This window comes from Cyanistes caeruleus, chromosome 9 (genome assembly GCF_971803275.1).
Source record: "Cyanistes caeruleus chromosome 9, bCyaCae1.hap1.1, whole genome shotgun sequence".
Lineage (NCBI taxonomy): Eukaryota > Metazoa > Chordata > Aves > Passeriformes > Paridae > Cyanistes > Cyanistes caeruleus.
Window position 1 is genome coordinate 3,479,755 of NC_141709.1, and position 27,000 is coordinate 3,506,754.

The 27,000-nt window shown below is 51.7% G+C and overlaps 1 protein-coding gene across 2 annotated transcripts; it reads left to right on the plus strand.

Annotated features, from left to right (window-relative positions):
• Positions 1-4,268: 4,268 nt before the first annotated feature.
• Positions 4,269-26,911, plus strand: LOC111932602 (ADAMTS-like protein 2). 2 transcript variants are annotated; one of them, XM_086902068.1, is made up of 18 exons: positions 4,269-4,348; positions 12,955-13,097; positions 15,178-15,253; positions 15,781-15,883; positions 16,531-16,676; positions 16,904-17,027; positions 18,283-18,363; positions 18,673-18,848; positions 19,138-19,567; positions 20,256-20,658; positions 21,414-21,520; positions 21,703-21,829; positions 22,171-22,384; positions 23,001-23,156; positions 23,527-23,697; positions 25,304-25,480; positions 26,140-26,284; positions 26,397-26,911. In XM_086902068.1, exons 1-18 carry the CDS (start codon positions 4,280-4,282, stop codon positions 26,513-26,515), a joined length of 2,967 nt encoding a protein of 988 aa, XP_086758194.1. In that variant the 5' UTR covers positions 4,269-4,279; the 3' UTR covers positions 26,516-26,911. The 2 variants fall into 2 exon arrangements, with proteins under 2 accessions (XP_086758194.1, XP_086758193.1); XM_086902067.1 differs by lacking the exons at positions 26,140-26,284; positions 26,397-26,911 and having other exon boundaries at positions 4,280-4,348; positions 25,304-25,954.
• The last annotated feature ends 89 nt before the right edge of the window (positions 26,912-27,000 follow it).

Below are 27,000 nucleotides of genomic sequence, written 5' to 3' on the forward strand. Positions count from 1 at the left end.
CTTCACATTAATGTGCATGTGATTGATTGCCAGAAGTAAACATCACCCATCTCCTGTTTGATGCCAGAGGACAAGACTTGGTCCCACACCAAAGATTTATGTGAAAATCCAGTGTACAGCCACACTGCATGCAAAATCCAGGCTGCTTTCTTAAGCCTTGCACATGAATCCAAGAGTGAGTCCAAAGGGAGCAGCTGAACAAACCCAGAGGCAGAAAGGTGCACTTGGGGTTTTTTGAGTCCAAATCTCTGCATCAGTGGTTCTGCAGGGAAGGATGTGTTGCCATGAGGCGCTCAACAATCCTAAAAATCACCTTGAAAATTACACAGGAGCACAACTGAGGGGCAAAACCAGTCCTGGAAGGCCAGCCTGGACTGCTCCACCACAAATTCAGTGCTGATTATCCCTGTGAATGTGCTGATGTCCTGTGAGCTGATGTAACTTTGTCACCTGCAGCGTTTAAAGCCAAGTGGCCCAAGCCAGGTGTGGCACATGTGACAACCCTGTGCTGGCTGCAGCATCCCTGACCCTGTGGCAGGTACAGGGTACTCCTGAATGGAGCCTGCCACATCTCTTCTCACCTTTTTGCACCAGCACGGGCTAGAGCTGGAAGAAGGCAGGGCACAAAGAAGAGGGGTGAACCCAGTTCAGTCACATCTCTCCTGTTGAGCTTTAACCTCTGTGAGCTCATCTGCAGCTTAACCCTCCTGCAGCTCCTGCACAGGCTGCACTGCCACAGGGCTGCTCCCTCAGGGGCCACTTTCTGGCCTACAAAACCTCCATTGTAATTGAGATTTGCAGATATTGGGAGCTGGAATCTGGTTCTCTGTTTCTCCCACCTTCGACTCTGCAGGGGAAGAAGCTGGACAATGAATCACACAAAGGAGCTTGGCCTCAGCCTGTGGGACATGGACCTGGGATGAAAAGGCTCAAAGAATGCAGCTTAAAAGTGTGTTCCCCACAGAGGGAGAGGGCTAAGCCATGGCAGGCACCCCCCTGGCCTCTCACAGTTGTGCTGAGGCTGAGGAGAGGCTCTGCAGATCCCTCGTGAGGGCACTCAAGAGCTGAGGATCCTCTCGCAGCCAAAGCAGAGACATCAGGACAGCAAGGGATGGAAACAGCCTCCACACAGCTCACAGTCCTTGGAGGTCTGCTCCATCCCCTGCCCCAGCAGCCCTGGGACCACTCAGACACCTCTGGGAAACAAAAACCAGGACATGGCAATGTCCACAGGGCAGCAGACCTGGCCTCTTCCCACAATAACAGCTTGAGCTGAATGGAGCCTGTTTTCTGTGTGAACAGAGCTGAATCCTTAGGGCTGCTCAGAGCAGTAGGAAGAAGGATCAGCCACAACCCTGGGCAAACCTCTGTCTGCAGAGTGCCTGGACCACACAGGTTCCTCCTCACAGGGAGAGAAAAGTCCAATTGTTCCTGCTCCCAGGGCCAGGAGGGGCTTCTGTTCTGGGGCAAGCACCAGGCTCCCTCCATCAGGCTGGGCAGCAGGAGGAATACACACAGAGAATAAAGAGGTGCCTAAAGGCCTCTCCACCCCAGGACAGTCTCACATTTTTCTTAACTCTCAACCTCTATAATTTTGATCCCAACACTTTCCCCATGGGAAGGCAGCTGCTACCTGTAACAGGTGAGTTATGAGCAGAACGAATCTCTTCAGGTCATGTTCAGGACCTGATGCAACAGCAGCCACAAACATTGCTTCTCCATTCCAGGGGCCTGTGGTTCCCCTCCTGATTGTGTTTGGAAAATTTTTTGAGAAACTGTTGGCTGGTGGAACCAAATACAATGAAACAAGAGGCTGAAATAATCCCAGGCAACTTCCAGAGGGCAGGGAATGAGTGTGAATCAGTCCCAAACAGGATTGGCATCCTGTAATGAAAAACACTGGCTATGGAGAGACAATTGGGATGAAACCATGGGTGCTGCTACAGGGGAGATCCTCAAACTCGTGAATCCTTTGAACAAAAATCCTGGTGGCAGTACAGACCTGCTCTCTGTTAACAGGACATGTGAAGCTGGAAAGCAACTGAGGAAAAGCCCCTTGTGATGGTAGAATTGAATGCAACACCACAAAGGGCTGCTGCACGTGCCAGGCTCAGTCTGCTCACATACAACATATCCCACAGCAGAACCAGCTGGCCCAATTAGAAACTGGCAGTTTTACTTTATGGTCTGAATAAAGACAGCAGGAAAAACAAAATTAATTGAGAGAATTGGATTGGAAATTATTAGGAGTCTGGGAGTAAGTTGTGGTAGCTTTGTTGACAAGATATAAAATGTATTTAATCAGTTGAGCAACACTACCAAACCTTCCCAGACGCTGGTTAATGTGAGGGATGTCTCAAGATGAAAAGGGAACCTTTATCTCCCATATCCTTGCTCCCACACTGACTGAGAGTAATTCAAAACCTCCTTTGCACCTGGAGAAAACAACCATACTGCCTAAACTCAGGATGTGAAATGACAAGCAGCATTTTAAACACTGTCTTTCTGCCTTCCACACTGCACTTGTATCACCCCTGTGAGCACAGGAGGCTCGGGAGTGATGAAAGGGGATGAAAGCAGGACTAGCAAGAAGGGTCAGGAGAGAGGGCCACGCAGGGGCCCTGGAGGGGAGAGCACTGGAGGCCACCTGGATTTGCCCCATCACAATCCCACATAACCTCACATGCAGACCCCCCTCTCCAAATCATCTGTGCTGCACAGCCTCCTTCTGCCTGCCAGGGCTGCTGCTCAGACACTGCTTTTGAGAGGGGCTGAAGAAGATCAGATGCACTGAAACTCGCTCAGCTGGAGCCAGGCAGTCCCCCTTTTCTTCTTAGGCACAGCGTCTCCCCCACCTCCGTGCCTCTCTCCAATTCTGCTTATCTGCAGGGCAGGAGGAACATTACACGGGGCTGCAGCAGGGCAGGACAGCCAGGAACTGACAGAAGCTTTTCTCCCCTCCCTGCTCTTGCAGGCAGAACCGCGTTCTTTGTCAGTGCTTCTTCTCCCTCCTTTTCTCCGGCTGGGTCAGAAGCAGATCGCCCCCTCCTCCCTTTGCCCCTCCCTGGCAGCAAACAGCTTTGATCAGGAGTCCCCCTGCTGACATCCCTGTCTTTCCTCTCCCCTCCCTCCACCTTGAGGCTGAAACCCTCGGCGAGGGAGCGATGAAGACTCGGATCGCCTCCCCACGCTAATTACAGCACATCTGGCAGGCAGGACCGGGCCCGGGGACACCTGATGCCATTTCTGCACAGCCTGTGGCCACGGATCACAGCGGGCAGCTCCCGGGAGGACCGAGGTGTGCCAGCACGGGCACTGGCAGCATCTTGCCAAAAGCTGCCTTCTGACCACCAGCACAGCACGGGCCAACCCAGAAAGGAGGGGGCAAGAGACCTGAGAGCCTCTTCCAGTGCCTAAAGGGGCTCCAAGAGAGCTGGAGAGGGATTTTGTTAAGGGCACGAGAGAATGGAGTGAAAGTGCCAGAGGGCAGGGTTAGATGTGATATTGGGAAGAAATTCTTCCCTCTGAGGGTGGGGAGGCCCTGGCACAGGTTACCCAGAGAAGCTGTGGCTGCCACATCCCTGGAAATGTTCAAGGCCAGGCTGGATGGGGCTTGGAGCAACATGGGATAGTGGAAGCTGTCCCTGCCTGGAACAAGATGGTCTTTAAGGTCCCTTCCAACCCAACCCATTCCAGGATTCTGTGACTGAACCAGCAGCCCGGCAAGAGCAGCTCCCCGTGTCCCGGGGGATGCTGTGCTCCAGCTCGGACAGAGGGATGCCCTGGAAGCAGAGCTTGCCTACAGAGGGCAGGAAGGAGGAATCGGGTAGCAAAAGAGTTTTGTGCGGGAGGAAAGGAACGGAGGGCTCCGCTTGAGAGCGAGGGGCAGTGCGGGTGGCTCCGCAGGGACCTCTCGGGGCTCGGGAAGAGTCGCACAGAGCGGCGAGAGAGCTCCGAGCCCCGGGGACGGCGGCAGCAGGGCGGTGCGAGGGGCAGGCGGGGCTCGGCGGGGCCCGAGGAGCGCCCGGCCCCCATCCCATCCCCATCCCCATCCCCATCCCCATCCGCATCCCAACCCCATCCCAACCCCATCCCTCCATCCCTCCCCCGCCGAGCGGCCGCGCCGCGGGTCGCCGCCCGCCACCCGGCAGGTTGTAAAGTCATTAACTCCCCCAGCCATGCCGGGCCGCGCTCCTCGGGCCCCGCCGCGCCCGCTGCCGCCGCTGGTGGGGCCGCCGAGCCGCCTCCTCCTCCGCGGCAGCGGCAGCAGCAGCGCGGCATGGCCGCCGCTCCCCGCCGCCTCCTCCTCCTCCTCCTCCTCCGCGCCGCCGCCCCCCTGGGCGATAAGGTAAGCGGCGGCCCCCGCGCCCTCCCTCCCTCCCTCCCTCCCTTCCTTCCCTTCTTCCCTTCCTTCCCTTCCTTCCCTTCTTCTCTTCTTCTCTTCTTCCCTCCCCTCGGGGAGCCGCGGCGGGGCAGGGACGGAGAGGGGTCCGACCCGCGGCCCCTCGCCTTTCCCCGCAGGTTTCAGGTTCCCGTGCTGCGGATCCCCACACCTCTCTCCCTCTCTCATGCTCTTCTTGGGAAGGGGATTTCGTCGCCTCTCCCCAAAGCTGACGCCGAGGACCAGGCTTTGCCCGCTTTGCCGTGCCTGGCACTAACAAAAGGATGATGGGGGTGTGAGGATGCACGAAGAGGGTCCCAAGCATCCCCAGAGGGACCACGGGGGCGCGGCGCCTTTCCCTGGCTGCGGGTTCGCCCGAAGCTGCCCACCACCTTCATCCCTCCACCTTCATCCCTAGCAGAAGGTTGCCTCAAGTTTAGGGCTGGAAACAAACAGATTTCCCCCTTCCCTGTCCCTCCCGCCACCTCGAGAGTGGCTTTAGGCAGCTGCTTTCCCCACTAGCCATGGGGTGAGTGCCAGGCATCAGAGCCCCACGCTCTCCTCATCTCTTCTCTCCTCCACAAAGGACCCCCTCAACCTGGCACTTGTTTCACCGCAGCACCGACACCCCTGTGCCTGTCCCGTCTCCTTCCCGAGGCCCAGCCGGGGTGAATCGCCCCCGTTCCCGTGGCAGGGCCGGCAGAAATCCCGGTTTCCCGGCAGAAATCCCGGTTTCCCGGCAGAAATCCCAGTTTCCCCGCAGAAATCCCGATTTCCCGGCAGAAATCCCGATTTCCCGGCAGAAATCCCGGTTTCCCAGCAGAAATCCCGACTTCGCGGGGAGCCGGCGGTGCCCCTGCCTCCACGGGTCACTGCCTGCATTGTGCCTCGGCGCTCCCGTTTCCTCGAGGGGAACCCGGCCGGATTTCTTTGCTGCCTAAGGAATTCTGCTCTGCTAAAGGAAGAGGGTTTTAGGTTGTGTTTCCCACCTCCAGACTCACGGCTGGGATGAAGCAATCCCACATGAGCCATTTTAGACACAGAGAAGACCAGACACTGCAGATTTATGGGGGATAACTCAGGTTTGAGGAGCAGTGGTGTCTCCTGCTCTGGGGTTTGTCTTAATTTTGTAGCTCAAGTGTTTCATTTCCAGTTTGTTTTTACCTGCCTGCACATCTGTTGCCTGTTCTGTTTACCCCTAAGCTGCAGGGCTAAGTCAGAAGCTTCAGGCAGAGCAAGCCAGGTCAAGCTAAGCAGATGTGAAGTCCTTCATTCGGGACCGACCTGGATGGATTTCTCCATCAACACATGTGAACAAGCCTTGGCTGCTCGGTTCTCCCTGCCCCCAGCAGCTGTGTTTGTACAACACCTCAGACAAGGGCATCCCCAGGTGGGAGGAGGGCTCCCCAGGACAAACACACACCAGTTCTGTGTCCAGCTCTGCCCTGAGGATTCCCTTGCTCCAGGAGATCCCCACAGAGCAATCTGATCACAGGTGATGTGCTGTGAGTTGTCCCAGTTGCTGGTACTGATTTTTGTACAGGCAGGGCACAAAATGCTCACTGGAGAATTAACCTGTGGTTCCTCCTGCCCTGCCCTCCATAGAAAACATTCTACAAAGAGTGACAGAAAACCTCAATCCATATTTTGGGCAAGCAACTTCCCAACTAACTTCCTTCTTAACTGCACTCAATGCTTCTGAAAATCCTGGTGATAGACATGTCTCATTACTCCCTTCTCCACAGTTTTGCATCCTTTTTACCAGCTTGTCCCAGGATAAATGTGTTACCCCGCTTGCAGGGAAGGACCTAGCTTTATTTGGACCAAGTGTTTTGTAATGATGTGCAGCACCTGCCTGTGAACTTTTTGTCATGGCAGGATTATGAACAGAATTTGGTAGTTCTCCTGGTAGCCAGTTCTCCACTGGCTTCTGTTCACTGGTCTTCTAATTTGCTTTTCATCTGTGCCTCATTATACATCCAGATTTTTGTTACTTATCTGCTGCAATTCCACATCCTTAACAAGCTTCCATTTCCCCACAGATTACTGCTCCTCCCAATCCCTTAAAAATTATTCTGCATTGCTTGTTTTACCTCAGGATACCTGCTCCTATGAAAAACTCCTCAGATCTCTTGTTTCAGCTTTTCTAGGGAAAATTTGGGTTTGTGTCTGCTTCCAATATTGAATCTCTCACACAGACTATCTAGTCTACATAAATAGTGTAAAACAATGACAGGATGAGAAATAGATTTATACAAACCCACTTCTTTTGTAAAATATCAGGGCATAATTGCAACTGCTATTGTTTTTTCCTCAGGGCTCTGGTAGAGCGTATCACCACAGCTTTATTCAGAGAATGGGACAGGGAACCCAAAGCAGGGGCGTTGAACACGGGTCATTCATTCCCAGATAATAATCTGCCATTCATTCCAGGCATTCAGACATCTGAAGCTATTTAGTATTTCAGTAAGTGGTGTGGCTTGCTGCAGAGAGAGAAGCCCTTAAGTAAAGGGATTGTGGAAATTTTTGGTAGAGGACATGCAGTTAACGGCCTCGGAAAAGGTCTGGGAAGAATTTATTTCATTTTCAGCTGCTGTTTTGAGTTGTCTTACACGCTCAGACAGGGTTGAGCAGATTTTAGGACAGCTACTGTGCCCTTCAGTGGTGGGCCAGCCCCGAAGGCTGCAGCGAGAGCCTTTCCCCCCAGCTCCTCTATTAGGGAGGCATGTTTGTGGTCTCTCTTCCCAGACAGCTTTTTTTTCCAGGAGCCAGCCTCTAATGAATCTCAAGATTAGTCACAACAATAAGCAACACAGGGGACTGGGCCACCGACACGGTAATTGCAGTTATTCCCAGGTTTCTGGGAAACGCAGTGTAGCTCCGAGCTGATGCAGAGCATGACAGAGAGGCAGCAGAGAATTTATTTTATCCCTTTCAACTCTTCAGAAAGGCCGCCTGGAAATCCGATAGGATGTCAGGCCAGGCCCGCCCTTCTGTGCAGGGCTGAAGCATTTTTCGCTTGTGGCAGCCTTTGTTTGGCAGGGGGGAGAGGGGAAGCAGCTGCTGGGCCTTTGCTTGGGCAGAAAGAGATTTCAGTAGCACTGGCTTGGAGAGTGATGTTCCTCTGATGCTGGCAAACCTGGAGGCAGGAGTTTTATCCTGGAAAAGTAGTTCCCTGAAGGTTGGGGTTCACAGCTCTGCTCCCCCAGTGTCTCCTGACCAATTTCTTTCAAGGGGACCGGAGGGCAGCCCTCACATGGCCTCCAGCACAGGTGTGGAGGCACAGGAATTCCTTGGTTAGCCTCAGAAAGGAAAAGCTGCAGCTCTGTAACCACCAGGTGCCAAACCACAAGCACCTCGGGGGAAATTCTTGTGGGGAGCACCTGGCTGAGCTGGAATATGGTCTGTCTTTTCCAGGGATGGAAGTTCTCATCACCCAAGGAATTGTATCTCCTTCAGGCAGAGCCCTTGGCCAAGCCCAGGCAGAGCCAGCCTTATAAAGGCCAGACCCATGTGCACCTCTGGTGTTTCTATCCTGCTCTTTTTCAGTGATTCTGCAGCAGAATGCAAATTAGAGCAGCTCCAGCATCTCCCACGACCAGAATAGTGCAAAAGAATTAATTTTTATTTTTTTTTTCTCCCTCTATGAGTAGGTGGAGAGGGAGATTCATTTGTCCAGAATTCACTCTTGGGATTTGTCGAGAGGCTTGGGAAACTGAAGCTGGGAGCTAATCTAATCTGGAGTCTGTCTTAATTTATTATCTGGACTTTTGGAAAATGCATATATCTTCAATTAAAAACAAGAACCATTTGTGTGTCGTGGTCAATGCAGATTTATTTCTGACAAGACAATAAATTCAGCACAGATTGGAACCAGCTGCCCCAGCTCTAAATACCTGAAGTTCCCACTCCTAATCCAGGCCTAGGACTTGGATGCAGTCATACTGTAAGGGACATGGCCAAGGGGAAAGCTCAGCATTGTCCTTGCTTGTGTAACAAGAAAATAAATGCTCCTAGGGAAGCTCTGGCAAGGGAGCTTGGTCATGGAAAACCTGAGAACCAAATCAATCTACTTAAAAAGTGATTGATTCCTCCAGCACAGAGAGGAAGCAGGAACAGGGATTATGGATATGGGAAAAGACATTCTAGTAAAAGAACAAGTCTCCCTGATTAGCATCTTCCAATAAATCTTCATTTGGGCTCCTACCTGTGAGGTGCAGTGCAGAGATGGACCCTGTTCTATTTGTGAGAAAGCAGCTCACAGAGGCAGGGATGCTGATCTCCACCAAACCTCAGCTGTGCTCCCACATACCTGATCTCCTTGCATCCAGGCAGAACACCCCAAGAGCAGGAACCCTGAAAAGGAGCCTGCAACTCCTCACCATCCCAAACACACAAAGCCTGCTTCGCATCCGGGGGTAGATCAACAGAGAAGTTTTAATTATTAGCAGAATTAACTATTCCACTTCACCTGTTTTCCTTTTGACCCTTCTCACCTGCTTGGATCACAAGATCCTCAGGGCAGGGCTACCTTGTAGGTTACAGCTACACAAGTTTTTATTGCCATTTAGGGAAAAATGGTGCAAATATTGCAGTTTTTGGTCCACATGCCTTCTATCCAGGCAGTCCATTTGCCTCATGGAAGGGGTAAGACACCAGCTTTGTTTTTTTTCCCCAGATATGGGAGAATCAGTTTTGTGCTGAGCTCTCCACTCAGACACCAGATAGATCGCTGGAATTCTCCTTCCTGACAGCTGTGAAGAGCTCTTCCACCCCAGTCTTGAAATATGTATCACAAAGAAGCATAGGAGCAGTCAGGGAAAGATTTTAGCTGAAAATACCTCACAATGAGAGACTTTTGGTTTGTTTCCTTTGTAAATGTGGAAGCTGCATAGTCAGAATTTCCATTTACAGCCTGATAAAGTACAGTGAGACAAAAATTCTCACAGGAATTTGGTTGAGATGATCATTTGGAAGAACAGAAAAAGGTATTTTTTGAAAACATGTCTGTTTCTCTTAATTTTATTTTCCTAATGAGCAGCTGAGCTGCTGGCCACACCATTTGGTCCTTGTCAGGCAAGTCAGCTCCAGCCAGAATACTAAAGTACAACAAGGAGTTTTGTTGTCTTGTTTTTGAAATCAACTGTTGCAATCACTGGAGAGAAAAGCATCAGGTAACACAGTGCTTCCTCCATTGTGCTCTGGCCATCAAAAAGAGGCATTATGCACATTTCAACCATTTAAGTTATAATTTACAAACATCTGCATAAACCAGCTGCATCTCCTCTGCCCAGAGGCTGTTCTGTTGGCAGGCACTGAGGAGACACAAGTTGTCAGGCAGGAATTACACGACAAAATGAAGAACTCTTTGGCTTTATTAAAGAATAATAGGTTGGAAGAGATCATCGAGTCCAACCCATCCCTAACACCTCAACTAGACCATGACACCAAGTGCCACATCCAGTCTTTTTAAACACATCCAGAGATGGTGACTCCACCACCTCCTTGGGCATACCATTCTGTATCACCCTTTCTGTAAAAAACCTTTTTCCTAATATCCAACCTATATTTCCCTTGCATTTAGTGATGAGCAAACCCTGCTGAGTTTTCTCTTACATCCACCAGCTCTGCTTTGCAGGGGTTTATTCACAACAGTACCATCAGCCACTTAAAACCAGTGTGTTTTGCTTCCCTGAGAAGCTGTGTCATCGTGCAACAACGTGGCCTGAGAGTGACCAGTGCTTCTTCAGCCTGGAGCACACAACTGAACCTTTAGGCAGATGATTAAGATGGGGATGGGTCTTTGTATTGTTATAAATGAAATTAGAATTTTGACAACTAGGTCCCTTGGGTTAATGTCAGTTGAATTAAAAATGAATACAATTTAGTAAATTGAATAGTAATTTGGTATAAAAAAATACAGTTTAGTAAAAGAATATAATTTAGAAAAAAATTACAATTTATATATATAATCTGCCTGTAATTAAGTGTGATTAAAGCATAAGCAAAACCAGCTGGGGTACAGAGAGGGTTTCTTAACCTGCCTCACATACAAAACAAAGCACTTCAAGCTAAACTTATATATTGCATGCTTATACATATTCATTAATGTTTCCTGTAAGTTTCCTCCTATTTCCCATTTTTCTGACTTTACGTCACTTTTCTTCATGGCGCATGCCTCACTTGTTGTTAGGGGGTCTTCAGTCTTCTTTTGGTGGTCTTTTGGCGAAGGCTTCTCCTCTTCCTCATTGTCCTTTGGATAACCTTACAGGTTCGTGTGTGTGTACTAAACGTTGTGTTATGTAAATCTACTAATTAGTCTTAGTAAATTGTATTTACTGGTTTTTAGACCCAATGCCTAAAGTTGTTCTAATTTTGTCCATCTCAAGGCCGTTTTAGTCTTGAGACATCGCTTATCTTCCACACTACATCCTGTACCTCAATTTTAACATGTAACATCTGTAAAGGGGTACATCTGCCTTATAACACTTTTGATTCTTTTGATTGTTTCTAATAATAACTTTAATAACAGTCACAATTTAGTTAGCATGAATCAATTCCATTTATTACAGTACAGTGCTCCGGGAAGGGTTCAGTTACTGAAGAAAGTCAGGGACAAAGACAAAACTGTGTGGAGGGTCCAGGGTTATATATGGGAAAGAGGGGGTGGATCAGAGGGTCAGGGTCCAATGGGAGCAGGGTAAAATGCTGCAGAGGTGGGGTTAGGGACAGGAACAACCAATGGGAAAACAGGGGCAGAGGATTGCACCAAACTGGGGCCAATGGGGATTGAGGGAAGGGAGAACATTCTAGGAAAAATCCATATAGGGTAAACGGGAGCTGAACAGGGATTACATCAACTTGGCAAACCAATGGGGGAACAAACTTAACTATACATTAACATATAAGTGTGAAGGTCTACGGGAGAAAGGCCTTCTCTCACCCCAACCCAGGAGGTTGTTGTTGCCTCCTTTCCAAGACTGAGGTATGGAGATTTAATTATAGCCCCTTGGGCTTCCACACAGAGCCTGTTGCGCACACTTTACCTCCCACTGAAGTAAAGAGGGTCCCTACCTTAACAACTGGGTTTTCTTCCAGCAAAAGCCATCCTCCCATTTTCTTGGGAGGATGGATAGATCGCTGGAATTCTCCTTCCTGACAGCTGTGAAGAGCTCTTCCACCCCAGTCAGCCGTTCTTCTGTTTTAAGGGTATTTACAAAAGGGACATTGGTTGGCTCTTCATGTCCTGGTTGGCTCTCCACGCTGTTTTTGGCAGCTTTTTTTGCTGCAGACAGGTTCTCCACGCCTGCCCTCTGTCTCCCCCGCTCTACACGTGGACGCTGCCGTCATCATGCCAGGAATTCACCACTTGTTACGTTGGGGTCGCAGTTTGGAGACAGGCACACGAGCAGGCTCATGTGAGAAACAGCTCAGGCCTATTGCTGCCCCCCTCTTTTATAGGGGGTTCAAAATTCCCATGCTTACACACCTGACTGGTTGAGGTCTCAACACCACCCAGCTCCCTGGTCAATGAAACATCTGCATTTAGGGTTGCATGCGGCTGGCTGGGGTCCCCTGCTTGGGTTCAAATCCAACCTATCATTGCCTCACCTGGGGACTCATTTACTTCTAGGCTGGTTGAGTTTGGGGGCCTGTTCTGGCCAAATTTATCTGTGCAGCTTCAGAGCGGCTGCAGCTGTCACGATTTTTGTCCATTAATATTTTAGCACTTGGCATTTTAGCTGGATAAATCCCTTCCAGTCACTGTCCTGCGTTAAACTCAGGGCTGCATTCAACACTACTCACAGCTGTGTTTCAGTAAACAGCAGATTAGTTCTTGCACAGGCAAGTTTGCCAAAGTCCCTGGGAGCTTTGAGACCATCAGACACTAAACAGGAAAATACTGCCAGGAAAAAAAGCCCAGCTAAACCATGGAATTGCTTACCTGCTGGGAATTGTGGAGGCACAGCCAACAGCAGCAAGGACCCCGCTGGGGCCAGAGGAGCTCAGGTTTGCTAAATTTAAAGGCTGAGCTCCAGCAAGGTGTGCTGGGAGAGGGAGCTTTCCTCCTCTGAACATAGTGGGGTTTGTGGGGAGAGGCTGTGGTTCTGAAGTTCCCTTGAAAATTATTTTTTGTGAGGGTTGGGGGATGAGGAGCCTGAATTTGAGCTGCTTTAGTCACAAAGGGAAGGTTATTCATGGAAATACAGCTCTGAGGATTGATACCTGTGTACTCCCAGCTTCCCTGCACGGCCAAGAACTGCAGCTCTTCCTCTTCTCTCCTGAGCCAGGCTGGGAGTGATGCTGTGGGGCCAGGCTGCAGCTGCTGTTACTGCCACACATGTCCAGTCCTACAGCCCTTCTCTGTCCCGTGAGATCCCAAGGCATCCTGCTTCCCATGCAGAACTCAGTCCTGGAGGGAAGTTTTGAGATCCTGGTGTGGTCCCACAGGACTCAGACCCTGGCACCTTCGTCCCACTGCTGCCTGTTTAGGAGGCATCCAGGTGACAGGACAGCTGCCTGTGGTGCTGAGCAGCCAGGCTCTCCAGCTAACAATGCTCTGTTTCTGTCAGGACAGTAGTGAGGCAGCAGATGGAGCTGGTGTCTGGGATGAAGAAGTCACCAAGTGGTGGGGAGAGTGGAGCTCCTGGTCCACCTGCTCCCGCTCCTGCGGAGGGGGTGTGATGTCCCGGGAGAGGCACTGCTTGCGACAGAGGTGAGTTGTGGCCCAGCCTGAGCCCGTGGCCAGGTTTCAAGTGGCACAAGGGAAATGGGGTGCCCCAGACTTGTGTTTTGGGGCTGAACCTCCTGGGTTTGCAGGGTCAGCCATTCCCTCATCTGTGGCCTCTGGGAAAGGAAGGCAGCTGTTGTCTGTGGGCAGTGGTAGGGGAGGGTGACAGGAGCATGCTGCAGTGGGGCAGGTGACAGGTGCCCTGAACATCACTCAGCCTGACTTATCTGATGGGGAGCAAGGGGTTGGTCCTCTCTTGGAGTCCTGAAGATGATGGGGTTATGGGCTGGAGAAGGCTGGCTCTGTTCCTCTTCTTTCCTTCACGAACCCTCATTGCCATGGCTGCTCTGACCATCCCAGCCCTGATTTGTGGCCAGTTCCTGTGCTCAGGATGTGGGCACATATTGCCAGACACCTTGTTGGGACTTGATTTACTCCTGGCAGCAGCCAGCTCAGCCACATCTCAGCAATTTCACCTCTTTATTCCCTGCAGAGCTGGCTAGTTTTTTTCCCCTCTGTCATTTATCTGGCTGTCACCTGACAGCATCTGCATTTGTCCCCTACAGCTGCTACAGTCCTGGGATTGGTTAGATTGGGTTTGTGGGAGTGGGGAGTGCAGGGAAACTGCAGCTGCCTGGACTTCAGCTGTCCTCTCTGAGCTACCTTGCCACCAATTCCCCCTCCTCCAGCAGCTCTGGAGCCTGCTACTGCAGGCTCCTGGGGTGTTAATGAGAGCGGGCATCCTCAGCACAGCGAGCTTTCCCTTCTGCGTGAATGCACTCCTGAGCAGAACAAGCTCAGAGCAGGGCCCCTGACCTGCCCTCCTTCCTGCAGCAGAAAAGCTATTTTTTCTGAGCTGGTTGACAGCATGGTGAAGGTCCAGATGTGCTGCAGGACCTTCCCTCTGGCTGTGACCTCCCTGGATGTCTCTGCTGCTGCTTCTCCACTCCAGCATCCTGGAAAAGAAGTGGGGAGCAGCACAGGGAGGGAGCCTGGGGCTGTCCTGCACCCCTACAGCCAGAGCAGCCCTTTGCCTGCTTCCAGAAGAGAGATCTTTCTCTCCATTTGATGCCAGCTCTCTCCTTGACTCCACAGCCAGGGAGGGAAGGGTTTGCTGTGGTGTTTTAATCCAGGGATCAAATCTGAATTAAAAAAAAAAAAAAAAATCCCAGCCCAAAGGTTTCTGCAGCTTTAGGGTGAATGTCTTAAGCGAGCCAGGTATGGTCACAAAACAATTTCTGCCTGAGTCTGCAGGAAGCCTCTGCTTCTGAAAGGCATGACATTTTTGAAGTCTTACTGCAAATTTAGGCTTTGCCTGTGTCATGTAAAGCACTGCTCTGGAGGGACAGCTGCAGTACCTCCAGCCAGGCCAGCCTGAATATGCTTATGGTGTTCCTTGTATCCTCAGATCCCAGAACTGTTAACACATTGTCTGCTGCAGATCTTTACTCATTGCCTAAATTACTTTGCAGATCATTACTGCATTGCCTTAACCTGTGGTCTCATCCATTCTCCATATAACTTCACAGCTTTCAAGAATTTCTTCTGTCTTTGCATCAGTCCAGTATGTCCTGGATAGCTCATGCTGAGAAATTCCTATGGTTTTGTTTCATCACTGGTACCAAGCCCTCCCTGATAATCTGTTGGGGTGGCCAGTCCCCCTGACAGGCACCATCTCTCTGCCTACTGCACAGTGGATTCTGAAATCAACTCCCCCAGTCACTGGGCACATCCATAGGACTGATGGGCCATCAGGTTCTGTTGTCTTTTGGTCACATCAACCCTTTTGGAGCTCAGAAATGAACACATGGGTGTCAATACTGCAATAACTCACTGTCTGCTCAACCAATCCCAAAACAAGAACAGCTTAAAATCACAACCCACTTAAAACCACTGAAGATGTGTTTCAGAGGAGATGTTGGCCAGTCTAGATCCAGAAAGATCTGCTCTGATAAAACACCTGCCTTGTTTCTCCCATTTAAGTCAGGGCTGACTCCTGTGTCATCCTCAGTGCCTGGACACTTCACAGACCTCCAGCTCATGTCTGGAAACTTCTGCTTTTCAGGCTCCAGATGCCCCAGGGAACGAACAGCACCATGTGTGTTGGTCAAGCCAAGCACTACCAACTGTGCCAGCAGCAGGTGAGAACCACTTCCAGTTCTAACTGGTCCTTCCTGGGGGGTGTGGGACTCAGGGAGTCCAACCTGGAGCTGCAAAATCATCCACCCAGTTGGGGTGGGATTGGTCCCTCAGAGGATGGAGACAAGGGATATGATCCTCAGCTGGGGTGGTGGATGGTGTGCCTTTGAGGATGTGGGAGATGGGGGTCTATTCTTTGGGACTGGGAGATGGGACAAAAGGATGTAAAAGCATATTTGTTGTGGGGTGAGGGGAGGGATTAAGTTTTTCCAGAATGCATTTCCCGTTGCTGCTTTTCCCATTGCTGGAAGGAATTTTTGCAGGGCTGTTAAACGCAGCTGTTTGGGAGGCCCTTGGCAACGAAGGCCTGGCCTTTCTGCCTCTCTTAAGGGACCTCCAAGTCCATCACCAATTCCTTCCATGGTGGACAGGGCATTTTCATCCTGTGAGGATGCAGCAGGGTCAAGCAGCTGTCACAAGAATGGCTGTGAGATAGGGAGTTTCTTGATTGCCTTTATTCCCTCCATAGCCCTGCCCAGCCAACACAGCCAGCTTCAAACAGCAGCAGTGCTCCAGTTTCAATGCCAAAGCCTTTGGGAAGCGCTATTACCACTGGATGCCCCTCTATCCAGGTAGGTTTTCACAACTTCACACTAGGGATGAGGGTCAGAAAACACCCACAGGATCTTCTCGGGCACAGAAGTCCTAGGGGACAAGGGATGGATGCTCTTGGCTGCTCTGGGTTGTTCTGAACAGGATGCTTATCCATTTCCTACACAGCAACTTCACGTGGGTGTCCAGTTGTCCCTTAAGGCTCAGATTGAGTTCACCCAAGATATTACCCTGTTTCTGGGCTCACCTGTTTTTCCATTAGCTGCCAAGGGGACATGGAACATCTGCACCTCCAGCTGCTCAGGTAAATGGAGCATAGCTGGCCACCAGCCCACACAGCCACTGCCCCTCTCACAGCCCCTTTTTTTTGCTCTTGTGCATTTATGTGTGGCCTGGGATCTGCTGATGCACATTCCCATGCTGGGCACAGTGATGGCACTACAAGGATGTGGCAAGGAAGAGGTTTTATCAGCTAGAAGGATTTCAGCTTGGCACAGTCCCCAGTGCAGCCTCACACCGTGACCCCTTCGCCACTGTAAAATCCGTAGCCTTGGGGTGTCATCACCAAGGTGACATCAAACCATCAGCAGGGACAAGGGGAAGGTGCCCTTCCTTGTTGCCCATCTCTGGGCACCTTGACCTGCCTGGTGACCCTCTGTCCCTGCAGATGACTACACCAGTATCTCCAACAAGCCGTGTGACCTCCAGTGCACCACCCGGAGTGGAGAGAGGCAGCTGATGGCCCGAGCACAGGATGGCACCTCCTGCAAGGACAGGACCTACCAAGGGGTCTGCATCAATGGGAAGTGTGAGGTGAGGCTCTGGCAGGAGGCAGTAGAGAAATTGGGATTTTAATTGCATGGCTGAACCTCCTGGTCATCCCAAAGCCAAGGGGTCCCAGCAGGGAATTGAAACAGAGGCCTTCGTTACAACCCCCCAGAACCTGCCCAGAAGAGCACAGTAGCATTTCCTGGGAAAGGCCCTGCCCCCGTGGAGATAAGCTGGCCCCAGGAAACCCTCTCTTGTTTTGTCCTTTGCAGCCAGTTGGGTGCGATGGGAGCCTGTACTCGCCCCGGACGATGGACAGATGCAGGGTGTGTGGAGGGGACGGCAGCACTTGCCACCGTGTCTCGGGCACCTTCCGAAAGGCAATCTCACAGATAGGTACTCCCTGCTACCAGTCTGGAGACTTCACCTGCTACTTCTTTCCACCAGCTGGCATGGAGGGGGACTGGCTTGAACGTGGGTAGGAGCTTTCCCAGCTGCTTGGTGGAAAGAGTTGAGGAGTGCCACCACCCCTGCTTAAATGCCTGTATTTTGTCCTTCTCACTTAATCATCAGAGGAGATTGGTTTGATGTGCTCTATATTAGGCTGGTAAGGTTTCCCTTCACCTGTTTAGAATAGGAAGCAGCTGGGGTTCTATTTGTTCCTATTGATTTTGGCATCTCGCCCACCTCAGATAATGTGCAGAGATCAATGAATCTTCTTTCATTTGTGCTACGTGGTCATTTGAAACTTAAGCTGTGATGAGGGTCACAGCATTTGTTTCAGCCTGCACTTTATCTCCTGCTTTCACCAGTCCTGTGGCTGGCACCAGCTGAGGGACAGTCCCCTCTGAAATCAGGCTGAGCTTCATCCCTGCAGCCTGATGGCCCAATCCTCCAACCACAGGAGGAATGGACTGTGGTGTGCTCATTAGTAATTAATGAACTGTGGTTTGAGGATGTTTTGGAACAACATCTCACACTGGTGTTGTTTCACTAGCTTGCCTCACTCCCTGCAAACAGCAGCCTAGAGGAGCACCTTTCCAGGGCAGGAGTAATGTGTTACCCCCTGTAGCCGTATGGGTACAGTTTTGGCCTCCCATTCCAGCCCTCAGTATCTTACAGAACAGACAAGACCTGCATTTCCAGTGGGAAAGACAAACTGCCAAACCACGTAACTTTAAGAGCCTCTTATTTCCTCTCCCTTTAAAGGTCAATTTTTATGTTATTCCTGAGACAAATTCCATGGAGTCAGGAGCTGAGGGGACCTATGGTCTTTTTCCACCCTCTGTTCAGCATCAGCCCTGATCACTACTAAGCCTTTTTTCTGTGCTTTTGCCAGAAAAAATGTGAAAGCACATTCATCCACACCCCCAAAGCCAGACTGTTTCACTGTGCAGTTCCTTCCCGACTCCACACCCAGCAGTGCTCAGACTGACATCTGTAATGGTGATCTGTTAATGGGATTCCAGAGGAAATCTGGGATGAGAGCTCACAGACTGGTACAACATGCATTTATTTAGGTCCTTGGTGCCCTGCTCTTGAAGGGCAGTGCTGCCTCCCTACAAACACACTTGTCCCATGAGCTACTTTTCCCACCCAGAACTTTTTATTCTGTCCTCGAGGTCTCCTCACGCTCTATTCTGTTCCTCAGGTTATGTGTTCATCACCAACATCCCTGCTGGTGCCACAGACATCCTCATCATTGAGCGCAGGAAAACAGAAAACATCCTGGGTGAGCAGAGGAGCTGGCTGGGTGTGGAGACCCCAGTTCAGCTGCCTGGGAAGTGGGAGGAGGCTCTGTGCACTCCCACCTATGCTGTGAGAGAGCATTTCCTCCAGGGTAGCTACATGGGTGCTTCATCTCTCCCAAAAACAAAGCTACCACATCTCCAGTGCCAGGAGAGACGTTTGGAGCCCAAGTTTGCTACGGGCAGGGTCTGGGGTTCTGTTTCTGCTGGGCTTTTCTCATTTGTGGACACTCTTTCATCAGTGCCAGCGTTCTGCAGAATGTCCCATTTGTCTGTTTTCTCTCTCTTTGAAGCACTTGCAGATGAATCCGGGCATTTCTTCTTCAATGGCAACTCGGCCATTGACAACCCTCAGAACTTCAGGGTGGCTGGCACCATCTTCAAGTACCGGCGGCCCTCCAGCCTGACCTCGGATGGGCTGGAGTACATCATAGCTCATGGGCCCACTAACCAGTCTCTGAATGCCATGGTATGTGAGGAGCCACTTTTAGGCTTTCCTGTCTTGCCTGCCTCCCCCAGAAAACAGGAATATAACCTGGTTCCCAAGCCAAACCTGCCTGTGTAGGTGGGCTGAGGAAGCCAGACAGGTCTGGACGGGGGGGGGGGTCTTTCCTTTTGGATTTATTAGGATGTTGTCTTCTCTTAACAGCCATCACCAAACAGACGTGGCTAGAAAAAGGCTTTTGGGAAATTCATGCCCTTAAAATAAAAGTTTTCTTTTCTTTCCCTGTTTTGTTTTCTTTCCCTGTTTCCTCCAGTACTATAACTTCAATGGGAAAATGCCTCACATAACTTACGACTACACTGTCCCACGGACACCGCCTCTCCCAACTGCAGCCCCTGCTCTTGCCAGGCCTCTCTATCACCCCCTACCAGAGACCAGCCAGAGCCACCATCCCATTCCAGCCAACTCCAGAGCTGCCCAGGACTTCAATGCCACGTGGCTCTCCCTGTCACCAGATGACACCAGTGTACAGCTTCCTCTAAGGGAAGGGCAAGAAGATTTAGAGTTTGGTCCCCCGCACTTCTTCCAGACCAACTCTACCAGTCAGACCCAGGATTGGGGCTGGGAACAAAGCGAAGAGAAGGAGAAGTACGACTTTCAGATCAGACAGGTCTACCATGCAAACACAGCAGGAGAGGAAGAGGAGGAGGAAGCAGCAGCAGTTGGTGGAGAAACAGAGTTGGGTTGGTTGCTTTTTTCTTCCTTTCCCCATTTTATTGACTGAAAGCAGACATTCTGCAGTGGTCTTCTTGAAATCTAAGGTGGCTTTAGCATCAGAATAGACAGGAGGGAAGGATGGTAAATAGTGGGGTGGAGACTGTCAGGGAGCAGCAAGGGCCAATAGCTCTGTGAGGGAACGGGATGCTGCGAGAGGGTGGCCACAGTGGGGAGGTGTTAGGCCATAGGTTGGACTTGATGATCTCAAAGGTCTTTTCCAACCTAGTTCATGCTGAGGTTCTGTGATTCTGTAATACAGGTTGGGCAGGGCACTCACTTGGTGCCTGAGCTTGGCAGGCAGAGCAGTGACAGCAATAGGGCCTAGCAACAGTCCAGTGATCATCAGGGGACAGCAAGGGGACAAGCCAAATCTGAGGTGGATCTTGGAGAGATCATATATCACTGATACAGAAATTCAGGAACAAAGAACATGTGCAACATTGCACAGCCCAGGACTGAAGGCCCAGACTAGATCTTAAATGAGGCTCCAGAGCAGTGGGCAGAGTGAGGGGTTGGCCAGAGGAATTAAAGCCTGCTGATGCTCCCTGCTAGAAATTTTTAATTTTTAAGCTGAACAAGCTTTTTGCCTTGTTAAATGCCACACGCTGAAGTACAAGCCATCCCATATAGTTAGAGCATGTATTTTAATTCCAGCTCTCAGGTTCAACCAAATCTCCATCAGCACGGCTGTGCCCTACAGCATGAGGAGATCCGAGCTGGAGAACAGCCGTGTGACATCCTCCAGGCTCCAGCTCTTCAGGCGCCTCTGTCACCGAGACCCTCACAACGCCGCCTTCTGCAGGGAGCTGCAGCCCCTGGCAGCCAGGCTGGCCCCCAGGAACTCCACGGCCAGGCTCTGGCCCCGCTGGCCACAGGACCTCCACAAAGCCCTGGCTCGCAAGAACTCGCTGGAGGACTTGAAGGTGGAGGCGTTTGCTGGGAGTCAGGGGGAAGCAGCCAACTACAGCATGATGGCATCTGTGGAGAGCCCTGTGCTCGGGGCCAGCCCGACAGACGTCAGCCAGGCAGAGCCTCTGCGAGGCCCTGGCACTGAAAGGTGGCGCCTGATTTCCTGGGCAAAACAGAGCGTGGTTGGCTGGGGAGGGACGGCCAAGCCAGTCCTCTGGGAGTCTCCCTGATGTCCTTGATGTCCCCATTCACCAGTGTCTGCCCATGAAAGCTGCTGTAGGTGCTTCCTCCAAAGACTGGTTGTTACAACTGGCCTGACACAGAGCTCCTGGAACGTATTTCAGGGTTCATTTAAACGGGTGCTGAAGGACCTGGTGTGGTTGGAAAGAAGGCCAGGAATCCATAGCATGTCACATATACCATCATGTCACACCCCTCCTGTCCCATTCCTCTGGCCACATAAGCTTCTGAAAACATTTGGCAGGAGACTGAGGACCAGCTTTTAAATATTTCTGGCAAGCCACATATGAACTTGCCCCACTACATTATATGATATGAGAGGGACCTTGCTTGAGCTTCCCTTTCCAACCCAAATCATGCCTCAAGGTGAGGTTCAAGCAGAGGCTGAGGGCACCCACAAGGCTGGCAAACCATGATATACACAAGACTCCCTATGAGCGATGCTTCCTCCTTGCTAGTTGAATCTGGGAGGTGGATCAAGGCTTTGCACTCTCTGTTCATCAGTGGTCTGCCTTGCCCAAGTGCCCAAAGTGGGGGGAAATGGAAAGCAGAAACACTGGCTTTCTCTCCATCTTCAAAGACAGCAAGGAGGAATTTCCCTTTATTTCATGTTTGCAGCATTTTTTTTTCATTTTTAGCTCACACCACCTCCTTTTTCCACAGCAATGAGTTCGATGTGAGCCCTGTGGGCCATGACGACATCAGCTTGGCTGACATGTATCGGTGGAAAGTCTCAGCTTATGCTCCCTGCAGCTCCACCTGCACTTCAGGTAGGTTTGGCTTCAGGTGACTGATCACGAGTCCTTTTGGGCAGTTGAGGGAGAGAATCCTGGTATTTTTTTATACAGCAGGGAGTGATTCAGGTGCAGTGAGCTCTCCAGTTATTTAATGCTGGTGGGAGGAGGCTCTTGGCTCTGATGGAGCATGGCTGAAGGTGTTGCTGGCCCAGCAGGTATCAGCACCTCCTATGCCATGTGTGTGCGCTATGATGGAGTGGAAGTGGATGAATCCTACTGTGATGCCCTGACACGACCAGAACCTACTCACGAATTTTGCACAGGGAGAGACTGCCAGCCTAGGTGAGTGGAAGAGACATCAGCCAGCCACAGGGAGATGTCTTCCTAAGGACCATTTTCTGCTTAAGGCATACAGCCATTTTTGGGCTGAAAGGCATGCTTAAACTAAGACAACCTCGTACCCCCTTGTAAGCAAAAAGAGGGGAAGAATTTGGCACCTAAATTGCCTGCTAAGAGCAAAGCTGGTTTCAAGGCCAGCACCACGTTTACTCAGATGTGATGAGCAGAGCCAAAGCAGCAGCTGCTGGGTGAGGGTGCCTCAGGTGTGCAGGCACAGCCCTGCCACCCCATGCCCCTGGTCCCCCTTACCTGGGTGTTCCTTTGTGCTTTCTCTGCTCCTGGAGGTGGGAGACCAGCCGGTGGAGCGAGTGCTCCCGCACCTGCGGCGAGGGCTTCCAGTACCGCACCGTGCGCTGCTGGAAGATGCTGGCGCCGGGCTTCGACAGCTCTGTCTATGATGACCTCTGCGAGGCAGTGGGGCTGGCCAGGCCCATGGAGAGGAAAGCCTGCAAGAACAAGGCCTGTGGGCCGCAGTGGGAGCTCTCCGAGTGGTCTGAAGTAGGTTTTGCTCCCAGGGCTGGGGTGGGACCTGGTCCGAGGTAGGTTTTGCTCCCAGGGCTGGGGTGGGGCCTGGAGGAAGGTGGCTGGCAGATATTGGGTGCTGAGGAAGCCTCTGGCCAACTGCACCCTGGGGAAACAAGGAGTACATTTATCTGCCCTGTTCTGGCAATGCTCAGCAGACAAAGCCCATCGCAAAACATTTTTTCCAAGGTCACTTCTAAAGCAGGAGAGTGACCAAGTGAAAGTCCTGCCAGCAAGAAACTTTCTCTTCTAGAGGACCCAAACTGAGGGCCAGTTGGGAAACAGTACCATGGAGATACAGAAAAACTAAAAGCCCATTGCAGCCCCTTGGCTGACTTCCCATAGCCTGCTTGGGTTGTGACCCAGTGACTTTGAACAGCAGTTTAGGCATCAGCACATTGATGAGTTGGAGCTCTAGATCCCAAAATAAATGAACAGCAGAGACAGAGACAAACACAGCTTTTATTGTCCCTGCTGGGGCCCTTCCCCTCTTTCCTCGAGCAGCAGGAGGAGAACGGGAGGGGGCACAGCTGCTTCCCCACCCTCGCTCTGTGCCCCTGAGCCCCAGGCTGACTCGGTGTGGCCCTTGCAGTGCTCGGCACGGTGTGGCACGCCGGGGACCATGAAGCGGGAGGTGCGCTGCTCCGTGGAAGCTCCCCTGTGCGACGAGTCCCGCAAGCCCAGCAGCGAGAAGCCGTGCACGGGCCCACCTTGCGACCGCCGCTGGACAGCCTCCGAGTGGGGCCCCGTGAGTCCGAGCATCCGCACTCAGCGCTGGGCTGGAGGGTGGGAGCAGCTGGGCAGATGTGCTGCAGATCTCTGTCGGCTCTCTTCTGGCAGAGGCCAAGCTACGGAAGTTAAAATAGTCTCTGTTTTTGCCTCTCCTTGCTGTAAATTTTGGTTAACTGGGAGCTGAGCTCCATTCAATAATCTGGGAAGCTCACAGCACCTGGAGATTGGAAGCCCCTGACCAAATGAACCTCTAAAGCCCCTTGGGATCCAGTGCAACAGTCCCAGTGTCAGGGCTGGCCTCTGTACTCAACTCTACTGGCACCACCAACCCTGACCTCCCCAATTCCCCGCTTTCTGATGTATCTAAATGCCTTTTGCTCTCCAAGTGCTCAGGTTCGTGTGGCGAGGGGCGCATGAGCCGCTTCATCGCGTGTCGCAACCTGGAGGGCAAGGTGATCTCCAGCTCACAGTGTGACCCGGCCACCAAGCCCCTGGCTGTCCACCCGTGTGGAGACAAGAACTGCCCTGCACACTGGGTGGAGCAGGAGTGGGAGCAGGTAAAGCCAAGCCCAGCCCCGCGTCCACCTTTCCACCCCATATCCCACAGGATGTGTTGGGATGTGTTCCCGTGGCAGAGCACAGTTGTGACCTCCAGATGTGGATATGTATCCTTGTCCAATCTCCTTTGAGAAAGAGGGAAGGAGTAGTGAATATGCCAGCTTGTCCCTGCCGTACCCCATAAAAATCCCAAAGTTTGTGGCATTTGCTGCCTTCCCAAGAGCTCCACGGGAGGGCAGCAATGCCTTAAGGAAACTGCTCTCCCACCTGGCTCCTCAGCAGAGCCTTGCTCATTCACCCTTACAGAGGACACGAGTTCCCACCAGTAAAGAGAAAGTCTGAACAAAACCAGCTTTGCCTCTGATAACTAACAGCTGGAGGTAAACCTGAACCACAGCCCAAATCCCTGTGCTTAAAGTCACATCCAGACCATAACTGTGTACTTGCTTCAGGGATGACAGTACAGTGGATGTGGTCCAGGTGCTCTGTTCCACCCAACACTCAGTCTCTGCACATCTTTTTACTCCATTTCCCAAGGCCTGAAGACTTCAGGCTTTCCCACACATGCTGACCCAAATCCCAGAGTATCCAAAGAAACACACTGAGTCAGTTGTGAGGCTTGGGCTTTTTCTTTGAAGTCTTAAACAAAACAGGGATTCATATAACACTAAGGGAGAAGGTTTCTAGGAAATAGGGGAAGCAGCCAAGCCCTCTTCCCTCCAATCATGGCTAAGCCTCTCTTCTCACTTTGGTCCCTTTATAGCTGCTGACTGCATTCAGCTGAGCCTCCTCCAGCACCAGTAACAAGCACAGACTGGTTAAACCTGGCAGTTCTGTAACTATCCCCTGCTCTGGCCCTCTGTGTGGGTCACACACGGTCCTGAAGTGCCACTTTCAGCAGTGACCTGGCTATGAAACTCATCAGAGCTCTGAAAGACCAGCTGAGCTCCTCACCGTTGCCTGTGCCAGCTTCTTTGCTGTGTTCTCTCTGCTGATGAGCTCTGAATTCTCAGGATGACTAAGGGAGGATGCAAGCCAGTTGTGCTGGCCCTGCTGTGGTGAAAAAGGACTCAAAGCAGTGAAATCTCAAACTGGCAACTGCCTGGATGGGCATCAGGGAGCAGATCCTGCCTTCTGCTGCTTTTCCTGGTGGTGTCCTGAGGGAGAGAGCCCTCCCAGCTAAGCCTGCATAGCTCTGGGCTCAGCAGTGCTTGTCTGTCCACATCACCTGCACTGCACCAGTTCGTTCCCCTTGGGCCCACACAAAGCTTGGCAGTACTCCAGGATGTAGGTTGCTACGTGCATATGCTATGTGGATTTTCAGAACATAGATACACATAAAATAAGACAGAAACAGCCTTTTGCAGTCTTAGCTTGGCTGCTCCAGGCGTCCTGTGGTAGCTGCTCTTGAGGCCAGCCAAGGTGAACTCAGCTGAACATTAATTACCAGCATCTCTCCCTGCTCCCTGGGAAATTTGGAGACACCCCTGCTCCTGTGGCCTGGACTGGTGTTAGCACAGGCATTAAGCCTTCCTTCTGAGCAGGATGCCCTCCTGCCTGAAGCTCGAGCATCATTTGTCACCAGGCTGCTCTGTTCCCTCACAGTGTGACGCCAGCTGTGGGCGTGGGATGAAGACCCGGCTGGTGCTGTGCGTGGGCCTGGAGAACGGGCTGTACAGGGAGTACCCTGAGAAACGCTGCGAGACCTCTCCAAAACCTGAGGAACAAGCTGCCTGTTTCAGGAGGCCCTGTTCAACGTGGTTCACCACCTCCTGGTCCCAGGTAGGGCTGGGAAAGGGGCAGGGGAGGCATTGTAGCCCTGGTTGGTGGAGCAGGACCTATGCTGAGGCTCTCTGGAAGCCTGCTCTGCCAAGGACCTGCCAAGTCTGGATGGAACCCCAAGTTCTGCTCTTCTGCAGAACAGACGGCAGGATGAGAGACTGGCACATGCAGGCTGGAGAAAGACTTGGAGCATGGGGGTTATTGCCTCAAGAAGAGCGTGCACTACCCTCCAGGCCTGCAGGATACACCCGTGTCTCCTCCACTGCTAGGAGTCCATGCTTTGCCTTTCCCTTAATAGTAACTGGTGAACCTTTAGGGTATGGGAAGACTGGGGAGCTGTGTCTAGCTTATAGCAGCCATTTTCTCCATTTTCTGTCACAGCATCAATGCTCCAAACAAAAATAGTTCTGAGCTGCAACAAAGAGATGAAAAGCAAATTCTCCCTTGTTCTGCCCCAACCCCAATTCAGGGATGCTTTCCTCCAGCAAAAATAAAAAGGGAGAGTAAGTTTGAGATCAGTGTGCCCATTTGACCCAAATCTCCTCAAGAGCAGGGATACAAAGCAGGGATTGGGAGACCCCACTAGAGCAAAGAACTTGGGAGCTATAGAAAAACAGAAAATGCCTCTCATACTCTTTGCTGTTTCTTGACCCTGACAGTGCAGCAAGACGTGTGGAGCTGGCGTGCGACTGCGGGAGGTGAAGTGCTACCAGGGGGAAGCGCTGGCTCAGGGCTGTGACCCCTCTGCCAAACCAGAGGCCAGGCAGACGTGCCAACTCCAGCCATGCCCCACAGAGGCACCAGGTACATCTGGGAGGGCAGGGAGGTGGAGGAGCCCTTGGCTTTGTCTGAGATGTCCATGCTGGGGAAGCACATCTCCTTTGTAACCCCTTCTGTGTGTGCTTCTGCTCCCCAGAAGATGCCTGTGAAGATAAAGCAACTGCCAACTGCGTGCTGGTGCTGAAGGTGAAGCTGTGCTCGCACTGGTACTACAGGAAGGCCTGCTGCTGGTCCTGTCGCCTCAAGTCACCCTGAGTGCTGCCAGGCCCTACTTTCCTTCCAAGTTCAGGGGCAGCAGCCCCCTCGAGCCAGACTTTCCACTTGAAGCCACCCCACTTGGCTTGGCTGTGGAGCCAGTCCCTGTAGAGCAGCCTGCTCAGCGAGGAAGGATTCCTACAACTTAGTCATCACTGCTCCCTCTTCACCGAGAGGGCTTCACACAAGACAAACCGTCAGTGCCTAGAAAGCTACTGAGGAGTGAGTTGGGAGAGCCTGTCCCTGTTGTCACCGTCTCTGAGGGCACCAAGGCCAGCCTGCAGCAGGGCAGGGACAGCAGCATCCCTCTGCTCTGCCCTGCAGGCTTCCTACTACAAGGGCAGCTGCCAAAACACACTGAAAAATTGTGTCACAATAAAGAGATAAACTATAAAACTGGATTTGGGATGCATGTGCCTAGGATGCAGAGCCAAGGGAGGAGCAGGGGACACAGGAGGAGCAAAAGCAGGAGCAGGAAGGGTGGG

Bases quoted from the DNA above. Each gene is read 5' to 3' on its own strand.
- LOC111932602 (XM_086902067.1), top strand. From the start codon at position 4,280: ATGGCCGCCGCTCCCCGCCGCCTCCTCCTCCTCCTCCTCCTCCGCGCC. The intron at 19,568-20,255 runs GTTGGTTGCTTT...TTTTAATTCCAG, and splicing joins TGGTGGAGAAACAGAGTTGG to CTCTCAGGTTCAACCAAATC. The intron at 23,157-23,526 runs GTGAGTCCGAGC...TTGCTCTCCAAG, and splicing joins CAGCCTCCGAGTGGGGCCCC to TGCTCAGGTTCGTGTGGCGA.